At 41.8% G+C, this 13,468-nt stretch overlaps 1 protein-coding gene across 1 annotated transcript; it reads left to right on the top strand.

The window, feature by feature from the left end:
* The first annotated feature begins 1,666 nt into the window (after window positions 1–1,666).
* Window positions 1,667–13,180, top strand: LOC134396963 (gastrula zinc finger protein XlCGF26.1-like). Its single transcript, XM_063123577.1, has 6 exons — window positions 1,667–1,696; window positions 2,344–2,430; window positions 2,725–2,869; window positions 9,548–9,618; window positions 9,976–10,102; window positions 11,714–13,180. Exons 1-6 carry the CDS (start codon window positions 1,667–1,669, stop codon window positions 13,156–13,158), a joined length of 1,905 nt encoding a protein of 634 aa, XP_062979647.1. The 3' UTR covers window positions 13,159–13,180.
* Window positions 13,181–13,468: the final 288 nt, after the last annotated feature.

The raw sequence follows: 13,468 nt of genomic DNA, 5'->3' as shown, positions 1-13,468 counted from the left end.
GTGAGGCTGATCCACTTGGGATTCCCCACCACCACCATATCTAGGGGCACCTCTCTGTCTTCCACTCAACAGACCAGGTGGCCCCTTTGATTTGGAGATATAGAGGTGAACTCCATTGTTGACCAAACTACATTGACTAAACTTCCTTCATTAACTGGGCACTGCTTCCCCCTCAACCTTTGCAGATGGGGGGGCGGGTGTCCCCGGGTGCAATTCTGCCTGGGGCTGAGATGCTGCCCTCGTTCTCTGCTGGATCGGCCGGGCTGACAAAAGCAAACAAAGGCGGGTGGAGGGAGAGGAGGTGCCCCACAAAGGCCTGCCTGCCTTCCCATGCGGCAGGTGATCTGGGGAGACCAGAAATGGGAGCAATGTTTTTAGTTGTTTAACTGATTACGATTGACATTTCGGGCAGAGAGGAGAGGTGCTTGTGGTAGTTTTTGCTAAAGGCAGAAAAAGATCTGTGAGCCACGACAATGGAACCAATTCCCTAGGGAGGTCGTGGGCTCTCTCACCCTAGAGGCCTTCAAGAGGCAGCTGGACAACCACCTGTCAGGGATGCTTTAAGGTGGATTCCTGCATTGAGCAGGGGGTTGGACTCGATGGCCTTAGAGGCCTCTTCCAACTCTACTATTCTATGATCTTGGGCCTGCCCTGTGATGCAATCCTGGAGTGAGAGGCTTCTAAAGAGGAACACTTTTGACAAAGAGGAAAAGACTGATGATAGGTAAACAACTGGTGAAGGGGGAAAATAAAATAAAAGAGAATGAAAAAGAGGTGTTAAAAATCCCGAACAGGAAAAAAAAAGCAAACCTCAACAGAGCAGAAATGGCAAACCCCAGTTTCTGTGTGGCACAACATTTCTGGCCTCCTTGAACAGAGGATGCCGTCCTGTGAGAACGTTTGCTGTGTTCCAGTGAGGCAGCTTCTAGCCAATTTTTTTTAGGAATGGAGCCTCCATCTGCTGAAGCAGAATACCTCAGAAATGCAGACAGAAATGTTATGGGTCTTTTTAATTAAATAATGTAGAGCAAAGTGTGACTAGAGGAAAGAGTAATTAATTTTATTTATTTATTATTGCACTTATATCCCGCCTTTTTCCTCCAAGGAACCCAGGGCGGCATACATAATCCTCCTCTCCATGTTATCCTCACAACAACAACCCTGTGAGGTAGGTCGGGCTGAGAGTTTGTGACAGGCCCGAAGTCACCCAGTGGGTTTCCATGGCCAAGTAGGGACCAGAACCTGGATCTCCTGTCTCCCAGTCCAACACTTTAGCCACTACACCACACTGGCTCTCATATAGGTATTGATCAGAATTTCCAGCTTCTATGCATATGTAAGTTTGGATGATTAATCCATTGACCTTTTAAAATCAGTTGGTTTGTCAACAAAGATTGAAAGCCTTAATGTAAATCAGTTTTAAGGCAGTTTATTGAAAAGAGAGGTTTAAGGAGAAGATGGCAGCAGCAAAGGGTGTCACGTAGAGCAGTGGTCTTCAACTGGTCCAGACTTGAGACTCACCTCAGACTCCCAACCTGCAACATGGGACCCACTTTCGCAATTTTCTCCAGGCCCAACATGGCGGCCTGGTCTCGCAACCCACTTTTGGGTCGCAACTCACTTTTGGGTCGTGACCCACCAGTTGAAGACCACTGAAGTAGGGCGTATGTGGCTGGGGGCTTTGGATGAAGAACAGGTAAGAACTCAAGAGAAGGCATTGTACTTCTAGTGGGACAAATTTTATTTATTTATTACATTTCTGTACCACCTAATAGCCAAAGCTCGCTGTGTGGTTTGCAACATTGTCCTGGGGGATTAAAGGAAATGAGACATATTCTGACTCTCAGGCAATTGAAGGACTCTGGTCAGTGGCTGAAAGATCCTCCCTAAGTCTCTAGTTTCTGTTGCAGTTTTGGCATTCACCTGCCTTTCCTTCTGGGATAAGACTTGCTTCCTAATGTTTCATCTTATCCTGACAGTATAAAACTTTTAACAGAACCATGTCTTGATTTTGCAGAGCCTTAGTACCGCTGCTTTCCATGGCAATTTTTGCCTAGATAGCGAAGATACCGTTCGTTTGGCCCCATTGGAGACTTTTTGAAACTCGGGTCAAAGATGGCTGAGCCAAACACAGCTGGCCATGAAGCAGGAAGTGACCCTGATGCCATTAAGACCGAGAGCAGTGGGGAATTCTGGGAAAGAAAGGTGCAGAAGCTCCAGGGTGAGGACATGGCCAGTTCAGACTTGCAGCTCCAGTGTTTCAGGCAGTTCCGCTACCAGGAGGCTGAGGGACCCCGAGAGGTTTGCAACCAGCTTCATGAACTTTCTCGTCGGTGGCTGAAGCCGGAGCGACACACGAAAAACCAAATCGTAGACCTGGTGATCCTGGAGCAGTTCCTGACCATTCTGCCAGCGGAGATGGCGAACTGGGTGAGGGAATGCGGCGTGGAGACCAGCTCCCAGGCGGTGGCCCTGGCAGAAGGCTTCCTCCTGAGCCAGGCAGAGGACCAGAGGCAGCAAGAGCAGCAGTTGGTGAGAGCATTTCATCCAAGGGGGCAGGAATGGGAGGGATGTGGTCTGAAAACTCTCTACTCATTGCCCAACCTTTACCAGAGATCCCCTGAGTAGAGATGTCCTATACGTTGTCAATTACATTTTTGTCTCTCTCATTCCTTCTTTAATCCTTCCTCTCGCACCATGCTCGGATCCTGATTTCTGTTTCAGGTAAAGACTGAGTTTCAGGTAAAGACAGAGTTTGCAGAAGTGGGACCTGATTTCCCTGCAGCAGAGAAGGCTCCACCAGACACTGGGCAGAACCCCCTGCAAGCAGAGATCAAGCAGGAGGTTGACCAACATTTCTGCTTGCAGGGTAAGGATTCATTTGGGATGGGTGTAATTAAACCTGGTCTTTCGGAGTATGGAAGAGATCCCTGGGCTGCTTTTATTTCCCCTGTATCATTTGTGGGTTAAGAAGCTTGTCCCCAGCCTTTTCCACAATTCAGAGGTTCAAGGCCTGGAGACTTCAGCCATGGAAAGCAACAGCTTGATTTGTGGCCAAGTTCTCAAATGGGGAAATGTGCATTTTCACCCGAAAGAATGATCGAAGTGCAAATTAATGGTTAGATATTTTGTAACGCCCAGGTGTATTTAGACTTGCATCAATTCCAGTGTAATTCTATGCATTTGACTGGGAAGTAAAGCCTTTTGTGTTTCAAGGGATTTACTTCCCAGGAGTTTAGTATTGTAATCTCATAGCATGGTATGATGTTCAGCTGCCTTGTGTGATATATATATATATATATATATATATATATATATATATACACACACACACACACACACACACACACAGTTATTGTTTATATGTAGGGTGACCATATGAAAAGGAGGACAGGGCCCCTGTATCTTTAACAGCTGCATATAAAAAGGAATTTCAGCAGGTGTCATTTGTATATATGGGGAACCTGGTGAAATTCTCTCTTCATCACCACAGTTAAAGGTGCAGGTACCCTGCCCTCTTTTAAATCTGGTCGCTCTAGTATAGCTCCTGCAGCTTTAACTGTTGTGATGAAGAGGGAATTTCATCATGTTCTCCATATATACAAATGACACCTGCTGAAATTCCCTTTTCTACGCAACTGTTAAAGATACAGGAGCCCTGTCCTCCTTTTCATAGGGTCACCATAAGGTTCAGGAAATAAGTAGGACTCAAAGTACTTACAAGTTGTAGAGGGGAGGGGGTTGAATGCCTGAGTGCTGATTGGATGGTTGAGGGGGAGTGTAGATTGGCTGAGTAAGAGTGGGAGGAGCTGGAAAAATGTATCTATATATAGTTAAGTGAGAGGGAGTGGAGAAGATGGTGTAAGATGTGTCTGTAGAATTGTCAGGGGGAGATGAGTCCATGAGAGATACGGTGTGTAGGTTAGAATTCTGTGAGGTAGAGAGAAGTAGATGATTTCTAAGACTATTAGTGGAGCTTTGTAATAAAGAAGTGACTGAAACCAATGTAATTTGAAACTTGTAACCATACACATTTAAACTGAGGAAACCATTAAACTTATACATGCATTTACTTGAGTTAATAAATTCCAATTATATTTTCAAACAACTGATGTGGTCTGTGGAGGTGTCTGAGTAGGGTTGCCATATTCTGAATCCACAAAACTGGGACAATTCTGGGGTGGGTGGGGGCTAGGATTTTTTTTTTAAAATGAGCAATATCTAAAGGTCCAATTTTTGCAAAGCCCAATTTTTTAATTAAAACATTAACTGTAAAACCAGACATCTTAAATTCACTGCAACTTACTTCCAAGTAACAGATTTGAGGCTTGCAACCCAAATCCAAGGAGGTGGATTGTTGAAGGGTGATTTTGGGGGAGTGGCTTTTCTTTCCTTTCTCCCCTCTATCCTCTCCTCTCCTTCACCCCCTCGTCCCCCACTCGCTCCCCCCCCAAAAAACTCTCTTTCTTCCCCCACAAATAACCCAGCAGCCCTGCCCTGCGCTTATCCTCAAGGTCTGACCACAACCAGCCAAGCTCACCAAACTCCTTTGCATTGCATGGGACTCAGGTAGTCTGAGGAGAGCATGTGCGCCTTTCCTCACTGTTGTTCCTCTTCTACGCTCCGCAGGCGCGATAAGGTGAGTCACAGTGAGTGACTCAGATGAGCCTGTGGAGGAGCGGTGATGCTCTGGAAAAGGCGCCAGATTGATGCGTCTTTTCCTCTGCTGCTGCCGCTCCACTGCGCAAGCTCAAGGCACCATTTTGGAGGTCAGAATTTCTCCGGCCAGCTGGACCAGGAATCCTGGATTCTTGCCCAGCTGGTCAGGACATTTCAGAATCTCCTGGAAATTGGGACGTTCCCGGTTTTCTGGGACGTATGGCAACCCTATTGAGGAGAAAACAACAAATGGTGGCAGCAGAATGGGAAACTGAGGGCTAGGTTGCTGAGCTGTGGAGCCTGAAGAAGAGGCGACACAGGAGCAGCAGTGGTAGGCCCAAAACCTCAAACACGTCATGAGCACAGGGGGGATTGAAGTGGTCCTGGGTGCTAGTGGCATGGACACTCCTTTTTTTTTTTTTATTAAGCAACATATAACAACAACAAAACATCAAATAAAAAAACACTTGTTATTTATTTATTTATTTATTTATTACATTTTTATACCGCCCAATAGCCAAAGCTCTCTGGGCGGTTCACAAAAATTAAAATCATCATAAAACAACCAACAAGTTAAAAATACAAATACAAAATACAATATAAAAAGCACAACCAGGATAAAACCACGCAGCAAAATTGATATAAGGTTAAAATACAGAGTTAAAACAGTATAATTTAAATTTAAGTTAAAATTAAGTGTTAAAATACTGAGTGAATAAAAAGGTCTTCAGCTGGCGACGAAAGGAGTACAGTGTAGGCGCCAGGCGGACCTCTCTGGGGAGCTCATTCCACAACCGGGGTGCCACAGCGGAGAAAGCCCTCCTCCTAGTAGCCACCTGCCTCACTTCCTTTGGCAGGGGCTCACGGAGAAGGGCCCCTGTAGATGCTCTTAAGGTCCGGGTAGGTACATATGGGAGGAGGCGTTCCTTCAAATAACCTGGCCCCAAACCGTTTAGGGCTTTAAATGTCAATACCAGCACTTTGAATCGGGCCCGGACCTGGACTGGCAGCCAATGAAGTTGTAAAAGGACTGGCGTAATGTGATCTCGCCAGCCAGTCCCTGTTAGTAAACGGGCTGCCCTGTTTTGTACCAGCTGAAGTACAAACATGCTTCATACTTGTTACATAAACATAAAATTACCTTAATATCAAATATACAAATTTTGCCTATTAAACATATTTATACTAAACATAACAGTGCTCCCCCCACCTCGGGATCTCATTCCTGTTTCCAAAAACTCATAGTTTCTTCTGTTGGTGGTTTCCCACTTCCTTTAGAAAATACAAACTCCAGGAACTTTTTCCATATACCCTCAAAATCATTTGTTTTTGCTATACCTTTTTTCATTTTAATATTACATGTCAATTTATCATTTATAGCAATGTCCCACACTTCTTTATACCATTCTTCAATACAATAGTCTCCTTGCATCTTCCAGTTCCTGGCTACAATCAGCCTCACAGCCGTCAACAGATTCGTTATTAGCTCTTTCGTTTCTTTATTACATTTAAGTTCTTCTTGCGGTGAAAGTAGTGCAATCCTTGGTGTGACTTCTACTTTAAATCCCACTATCTGCTCAATCTCATAAAAAACCATCTTCCACAACTTTTGCACATGTTTACAGTCCCACCACATATGTAAATACGTTCCTTTTTCACCACAACCCCTCCAACAATCTGCTGAAAGCTGATTATTAATCTTATTTAATCTGACTGGAGTTAAATACCACCTCCATACCAGTTTGTAGTAATTCTCCTTTATTCTTACTGACATATTTCTCAACACTCTCTGTCTCCATAATCCCTCCCATCTCTGCTGTCCTATCTGTATCTTCAAATCAGTCTCCCAAACCACTTTCCCACTACTATCCCACACTCCTTTCTCAGTTAATACATTATATAGTTGACTCATTAACCCTTTTATCCCTATATTTTGTCCCTTATCAATTCCTTTTTTTTCAATTAATTCCTCAAATTTCGTCTTCTCTCCACACTCTCTATTTTCTTTTACCCAATTTTTAGTCCATTGTTCCAATTGCCCATAGTTTAACCATGATAATTTCAAATCTTTTAAAACATCTTCCAACCTCTCTCTTGTATTCATCCCCTTTAACCATTCACTTAATCTCATTTTATTTTTCTCCTTTAAAACTTTACCTAATCTATTCTTTAAATTTTCAGGAAATTTCTTTAGCATTATCACTGGTGTTAAAGGGGAATTAATTGAAAGCAATTCCTTTTTATATTTATTCCAAAGTTCCCAATGGAACTTCAAAAAGTAGTTATCTATTTCGTTAAGCCAATTACCCTTCCCTTTTTCCTTAAAAAATACATTCTGCAAATTTAGCTCAATATTATCTAATGTATTTTCCTCCATCCATTCTAAGTCCCCTACCCCTAAAATTGCTTCAACAATGTGTCTTAACCTGTTTGCTATATAATAGTACTCAAGGTTCGGGAGACCCAATCCACCCTTCTTTTGATTTATATACCATTTACTTTTGTTAATTCTTGCTTTCTTCTCCGCATTGCAGTAATTATTTATAAGATTCTGCCAACTTTTTAACTCTAAATCTGAAATTCTTATTGGTAACATCCTGAAAAAAAAATTGATCTTAGGCAAAATTTTCATCTTTATTAAAGCTATTCTTCCAAACCAAGAAAGATTCAGTTTCTTATACTTCTTTAGCTTTTCTATTACCTCTTTTTTCAATCCATTTAAATTTTCACTTTCCAAATCTTCTAAATTTTTAGTAATCTTAATACCCAAATATTTAATTTTTTCTTTACTATTCAAAACTGAATTCCCTTCCCATTCCTTCTCTTCCTTTTTAGTGTAATTAAATAACATCAACTCGGATTTTGCCCAATTTATTCTTAACCCCGTAACTTCTTCAAATTCTTTTAACTGCTGTCTAATTCTTTCCATTTTGCTTATCGGATCTCTAATAGTCATCAATGTATCATCTGCAAACATATTCAACTTAATTTTATTTCTACTACCTATCCCCTCTATCTCCCCATCTTCTCTTATTGCATTTGCCAACAATTCCATCACCAATACAAACAGGACTGGCGAGAGTGGGCATCCTTGTCTTGTCCCTCTGGCTAGTCGTATCTTATCCGTTATTCCATCATTTACTACCACTACAGCTGTGTTTTTAGAGTATAACTGCTCTATTATTGCTCTGAATTTGTTACCAAATCCCATTTTGATTAAAACCAACTTTAAAGTTTGCCAACTCACACAATCAAAAGCCTTAAAAATATCTAGCGCTAAAATACCCGCCTTATTCTTTGACTTTTTTATCCCCTGTATTGCATTTAAGACTCTCCCTATTAATGTATGCATCTGTCTGCCTGCTATAAAACCACATTGGTCTTCCCCTACATAATTTGCTATAAATTTATTTAATCTTTTGGCCAAAATAGTTGAAAAAATTTTAGCATCTTGATTTATTAACGAAATTGGTCTATATGAATCAGGGAGAGTCAAATCCTTATCCGGTTTCGGGATTAAAATTATTATGGAATGCTCCCATGACTCTGGAATCTTCTCCCCTTCCATTATTGCGTTATATAATTTCAACAACTTTGGCACTATTAATGTTTTAAATTTTTTTATAAAACTCTGGTCCCAGGCCATCTACCCCCGGTGATTTCCCTACTTTAAGCTGATCTATGACCTCCTCTATTTCACTTTGCAGTATGTTACTATCCATAATTTTCTTATGCTCTTTTTCTAATCCTTTTTTCAAAAATTTACCCACATACTCTTCCTTCCTCTTCGTTTGAGTATCTCTTTCCTTGTATAAATCTTCAAAAAATTGCTGAAAATTTTTTATTTTATCCTTCATCATATGACAATAATTACCCTGCTTATTTTTTACTGCCCCTATCCCATTTTTAGCTTTTTCCTTTTGTGTGAGCTTGGCAAGCATCTTCGAGTTCCTGTTACTATTTTGAAAGTATTCCCTTTTCATATAAATTAAGTTCCTCTGAACCTCTTCTAAATTAATATTTTCTAGTTCCTTTTTTTTTGCCTGTACTTCTATTAATTTATATTTATTTTTAGTTTGCCAAAATTCATTTTCCAACTTCATTATCTCTTTCTCTAAAGTAACCTGCCTTACCTCCTGTTGTCTTTTTAGATTACACATTTCCCTAATACAATTCCCCCTAAACACAGCCTTCATGGTATCCCAAACCACTGCCGTTCTTGTTCCCCCCTTCTCATTTATTTCCCATGTTTCTGACAGTTCCTTCTGCATTTTCTCAATTACTTTATCGTACTTAAATATCTTAGTATTCAGTCTCCACCTTAATGCTTGTTTGTAATCCTTATCAACTGCGAAAACTAAACTTACTAATGCATGATCCGTTACCTTGATTGTCCCCAATTCCATTTTACATATCTTAGTTAAAAAATCTCTGGATACAAAAATATGATCAATCCTGGAGTATGTGTGATGGACTGGAGAATAAAATGTAAATCCTGGGTCAGCCCCTCTAAGAACTCGCCAAGAATCAACAAAATCCTTTTCTTTAATTAATTTGTTTAACATAGTGATATTATTTCTTTTTTCTATCTCAGAGGGATTTGACCTATCTAGTCTATTATTCATAACCATATTAAAATCTCCAGCCAAAATAGCATACCCCTATGGGTCAATTGGAAGGGAAAATGTATACTTTGATCAATATGTATGCTCCAAATAATAAACAAAAAGAATTTTATGAGGAGGTATTAAGAGAGATTGAAGAATTTAAGGAGGCATGGACACTCCTGTCAGGTGCTTGTGGGTGCCTCAGGTGAAGTTGAGACAACGCAGGGGGGCAGGGCGTCACACATGTGCTACTGGCTTCCTATCCTCTTTGACCCTCGCAGGGGCTGAAATGACGCTGGCCACGGGTACGCAGCCATCTCGTGTTCTTTGTGATGGAATGGAACCGGATCAGGTAGGCGGACGGATCTTCAGAGTCAAGACAGGGAGCAGCCTGGGTGCTTCCATTTCCTGCTCACCTCCAAAGCCAGAATACGTTTCTGTCCTTCTCTTTGGTTCTCGCAAAGCTAAGAGCATTCAGAGAGCCCTGCTGGATGGGACTGAAGCCTCAACTAGTCCAGCATCTCACAGTGGTTGGCCAGATGCCTCTTGGGAAACCCACAAGCAGCCCAGGAGGGCCGTAGCCATTTCTTGCTGTTGAACCTCCAGCAAACGTTTCCCTCAGCAAGCAAGATTCAATCCTGCACTATAACGCCCAGGCAGCTACATTTATGTTATCCTTGAGTAAGAAACATTTTCTTTTCTCATCCAGGCTCTGGTGACCTTTGAGGAGGTTGCTGTGTGGTTCACTGAGGAGGAGTGGGCGCTGCTGGATCCTGACCAGAGAGCCCTGCACATGGAAGTCATGGAGGAGAACTGTGGGATCGTGGCCTCTCTCGGTAAGTCTCCCTGTTTTCCTGATCATGATAATATCGGGTTCCAAATGAAATAATGATGAGGAAGAACATATTTCCAGTTTTTGGCACATGTCCTATATTATTCATTGATTTAGTATTCTGTGGCTGCTTTTGAGGAAACTGCCCTCAGAAGGCAGAGTTCCAAAAGAAAATAAGATGCATCGAGTCATCTTTAAGTCATCAAATGATTAACTGTTTTAAAGCAGCACCTAAAAGACGCAGGCCGCAAACCTGCCGGAACGTTTTCACAAAAGATGCTTTCAAGGCGAAGATGAAGGCCTGCTCTGTAGGGTTCCTTGTGTGGTTCCATTGCCTATTTCAGCACCTCCAGCTCCCTTCTTCTCAGTCTACCGGGACTTGCCAAATTTTATTTATTCATTTATTTATTTGTGTCATTTATATACAGCTGACTACAGTAAAATCTCTCAGCAGTTCAGAACATTAAAATACAATATTAAAAAGCACAACACTAAAAGGAAAGGAAAGGAAAGGAACCTCTCGTGCAAGCACTGAGTCATTACTGACTCTTGGAGGGACGCCAGCTTTCGCTGACGTTTTCTTGGCAGGCCTTATATAGTGGGGTGGTTTGCCGTTGCCTTCCCCAGCCATTATTACCTTTCCCCCAGCTAACTGGGTACTCATTTTACCGACCTCGGAAGGATGGAAGGCTGAGTCGACCTGAGCCGGCTGCCTGAAACCAGCTTCTGCTGGGATCGAACTCAGGCCGTGGGGAGAGTTTCAGCTGCAGAAACTGCTGCTTTACCGCTCTGCGCCACACGAGGCTCTATAACAACACTAAAAACACAGCATTAAAAACACTTCTAACTACAGTAAAACAATAATAATCAAGGAGTAGAAAAATAGAGCAGCATAATTAATATACTTACAGCCTAGGGAAAGCCTGGATGATCATGTATGTTTTCAGGCGGCATTTCAAAGATGTCATATTTTCTGCCTCCTGAACTGCATGAGAGAGGGTTTTCCAGGCGACTGAGATCCGCCACAGAAAAGGGCCACCATCTGGTTATTTCACAGCAACATTGTGTTCGTTTTGGAATGATTGGCAAGGTCTCCTTTGCAGACCTTAAAGGTCACCTGGGTATTGTTGTTGTTATTATTATTATTAACATCATTATTTGCATTTATATCTCGCCTTTTTCCTTCCAAGGAACCCAAGGCACTGTACGTAATTGTCCTCCTTTCCATTTTATCCTCCCAACAACCCTGTGAGGTGGGTTGGGCTGAGAGTCTGTGACTGGCCCAAAGTCACCCAGTGAGTTTCCATGGCGGAGTGGGGACTAGAACCCAAGATCTCCTGACTCCCAGTCCAACACTCTAGCAACTACGCCACACTGGTGTGTATATGAAAAGGCAGCCTATTAGGTTTCCTACTTCCAAGTTGTTCAAAGCTTTGTATGGCAATAGCAGAACCTTATACGTGGTTCAGTAGCTAATAGGTAGCCAGGTTATGTACTAAAACATTCATAACCCTGCCATTCCCTTAAACAACGATCTATACTCGAGCTAGTACTGGTGAATCATCAATACTAAATGCTAACTCAGTCTTCCACCATTTTCATGTCTTCACTGCAGAGGGTGACAGGAGTAAAGTGGAGAATAAGAGAGAACCATGTGGGATGTCACCACAAATAGAAAGATATATAAATAGCAAAGAGCAGGAAAGGACAACTGAAGTCGATTGCAACATGAGGAAGAGTTCCTTTGCTTCCCAGGGCCTTGGTTATCAAGATATCACAATTCAAGAAATAATACATAAAAGACTGGAAAAGAATAGGTTCTATATGAGTAGAAAAGCTTTCAATTCTGTATCAAATGTTAAAGCTCATTGCAAAATTCAAACAGTGAAGAACACATATAAATGCCTGAAATGTGGGGAGACCTTCAGCCATAAGGCAAATCTCACTCATCATCAAAGAACTAACACTGGGGAGATAAAGTGTGAAAAAGGCTTCAGACAGAAAAGTCTTCTCACTTCTCATCAAAGAACTCACACAGGTGAGAAACCATATCGTTGTTTAGAGTGTGGAAAGAGCTTCAGGAAGATGGGACATCTCACTCTGCATCAAAGAACTCACACAGGTGAGAAACCATATCTTTGTTTGGAGTGTGGAAAGAGCTACAGTCAGAAGATCAGTCTCATTCTGCATCAAAGAACTCATACAGGAGAGAGACCATATCATTGTTTGGAGTGTGGAAAGAGCTTTAGTGAGAAGAGAACTCTTACTTGTCATCAAAGAACTCATACAGGGGAGAAACCATACCATTGTTTGGAGTGTGGAAAAAACTTCAGTCAGAAAGTCACTCTGACTCGACATCAAAGAATTCACACAGGGGAGAAACCATATCATTGTTTGGAGTGTGAAAAGAGCTTCAGTATCTATCAACATCTAACTTCTCATCAAAGAACTCACACTGGGGAGAAACCATATCAGTGTTTGGAGTGTGGAAGCAGCTTCAGTCAGAAGGGAACCCTCATTTCTCATCAAAGAACTCACACTGGGGAGAAACCATATCATTGTTTGGAGTGTGGAAAGAGCTTCAGTGAGAAGAAAACTCTTACTTGTCATCAAAGAACTCATACGGGAGAGAAACCATATCATTGTTTGGAGTGTGGAAAGAGCTTCTCTCTGAAGAGAAATCTCACATCACATGAAAGCATTCACTCAGGGGAGAAACCATACCATTGTTTGGAGTGTGGAAAGAGCTTCAGACAGAAGAAACATCTCACTTGTCATCAAAGAACTCACACAGGGGAGAAACCGTATCATTGTTTGGAGTGTGGAAAGAGCTTCAGTGACAAGAGAAGTCTTACTTGCCATCAAAGAACTCATACAGGGGAGAAACCGTATCATTGTTTGTTGTGTGGAAAGAGCTTCTCTCTGAAGAGAAATCTCTCTTCACATGAAAGCATTCACTCAGGGGAGAAACCATATCCTTGTTTGGAGTGTGGAAAGAGCTTCAGACAGAAGAAAAATGTTACTTCTCATCAAAGAACTCACATAGGGGAGAAATGGTAAATCTCCAGTTCTTGAAAAGGCAAGATCGTATACTATTGTGGAACTTTGGTGAAACTGTGTTTTGGCTTTTTGGCATATTATGGGAGCCTTCCATTGGTTTGGTGATGTTTTAAGTAGCGGGGGAAATGTTGTTATGGTTTTTCTGCTCCAATAAAATCTAGGGCAGCAACTGCTATCGAATTGATGTAATTCATGCTCAGTATCGTTCTAAAGCTACAAAGCTGCCAGTAGCCTATGGTTTTCAGACAGAGTTGATGCCAAAGCTCTCTGGGCAGTGCACAACCAAAAACCATAAAGTATAGCAAGTACA

Source organism: Elgaria multicarinata, chromosome 3, assembly GCF_023053635.1.
Source record: "Elgaria multicarinata webbii isolate HBS135686 ecotype San Diego chromosome 3, rElgMul1.1.pri, whole genome shotgun sequence".
Taxonomy (NCBI): domain Eukaryota; kingdom Metazoa; phylum Chordata; class Lepidosauria; order Squamata; family Anguidae; genus Elgaria; species Elgaria multicarinata.
The sequence above is the reverse complement of the archived record's forward strand: the minus strand, read 5'-3'. Positions and strand labels throughout refer to the sequence as shown.

Excerpts from the sequence above, each read along its gene's own strand:
- LOC134396963 (XM_063123577.1), top strand. The coding sequence starts at position 1,667 with ATGTGGCTGGGGGCTTTGGATGAAGAACAG. Across the intron at positions 2,870-9,547 it reads CCAACATTTCTGCTTGCAGG|GGGCTGAAATGACGCTGGCC; the intron begins GTAAGGATTCAT and ends TGACCCTCGCAG. Across the intron at positions 10,103-11,713 it reads TGGGATCGTGGCCTCTCTCG|AGGGTGACAGGAGTAAAGTG; the intron begins GTAAGTCTCCCT and ends TCTTCACTGCAG.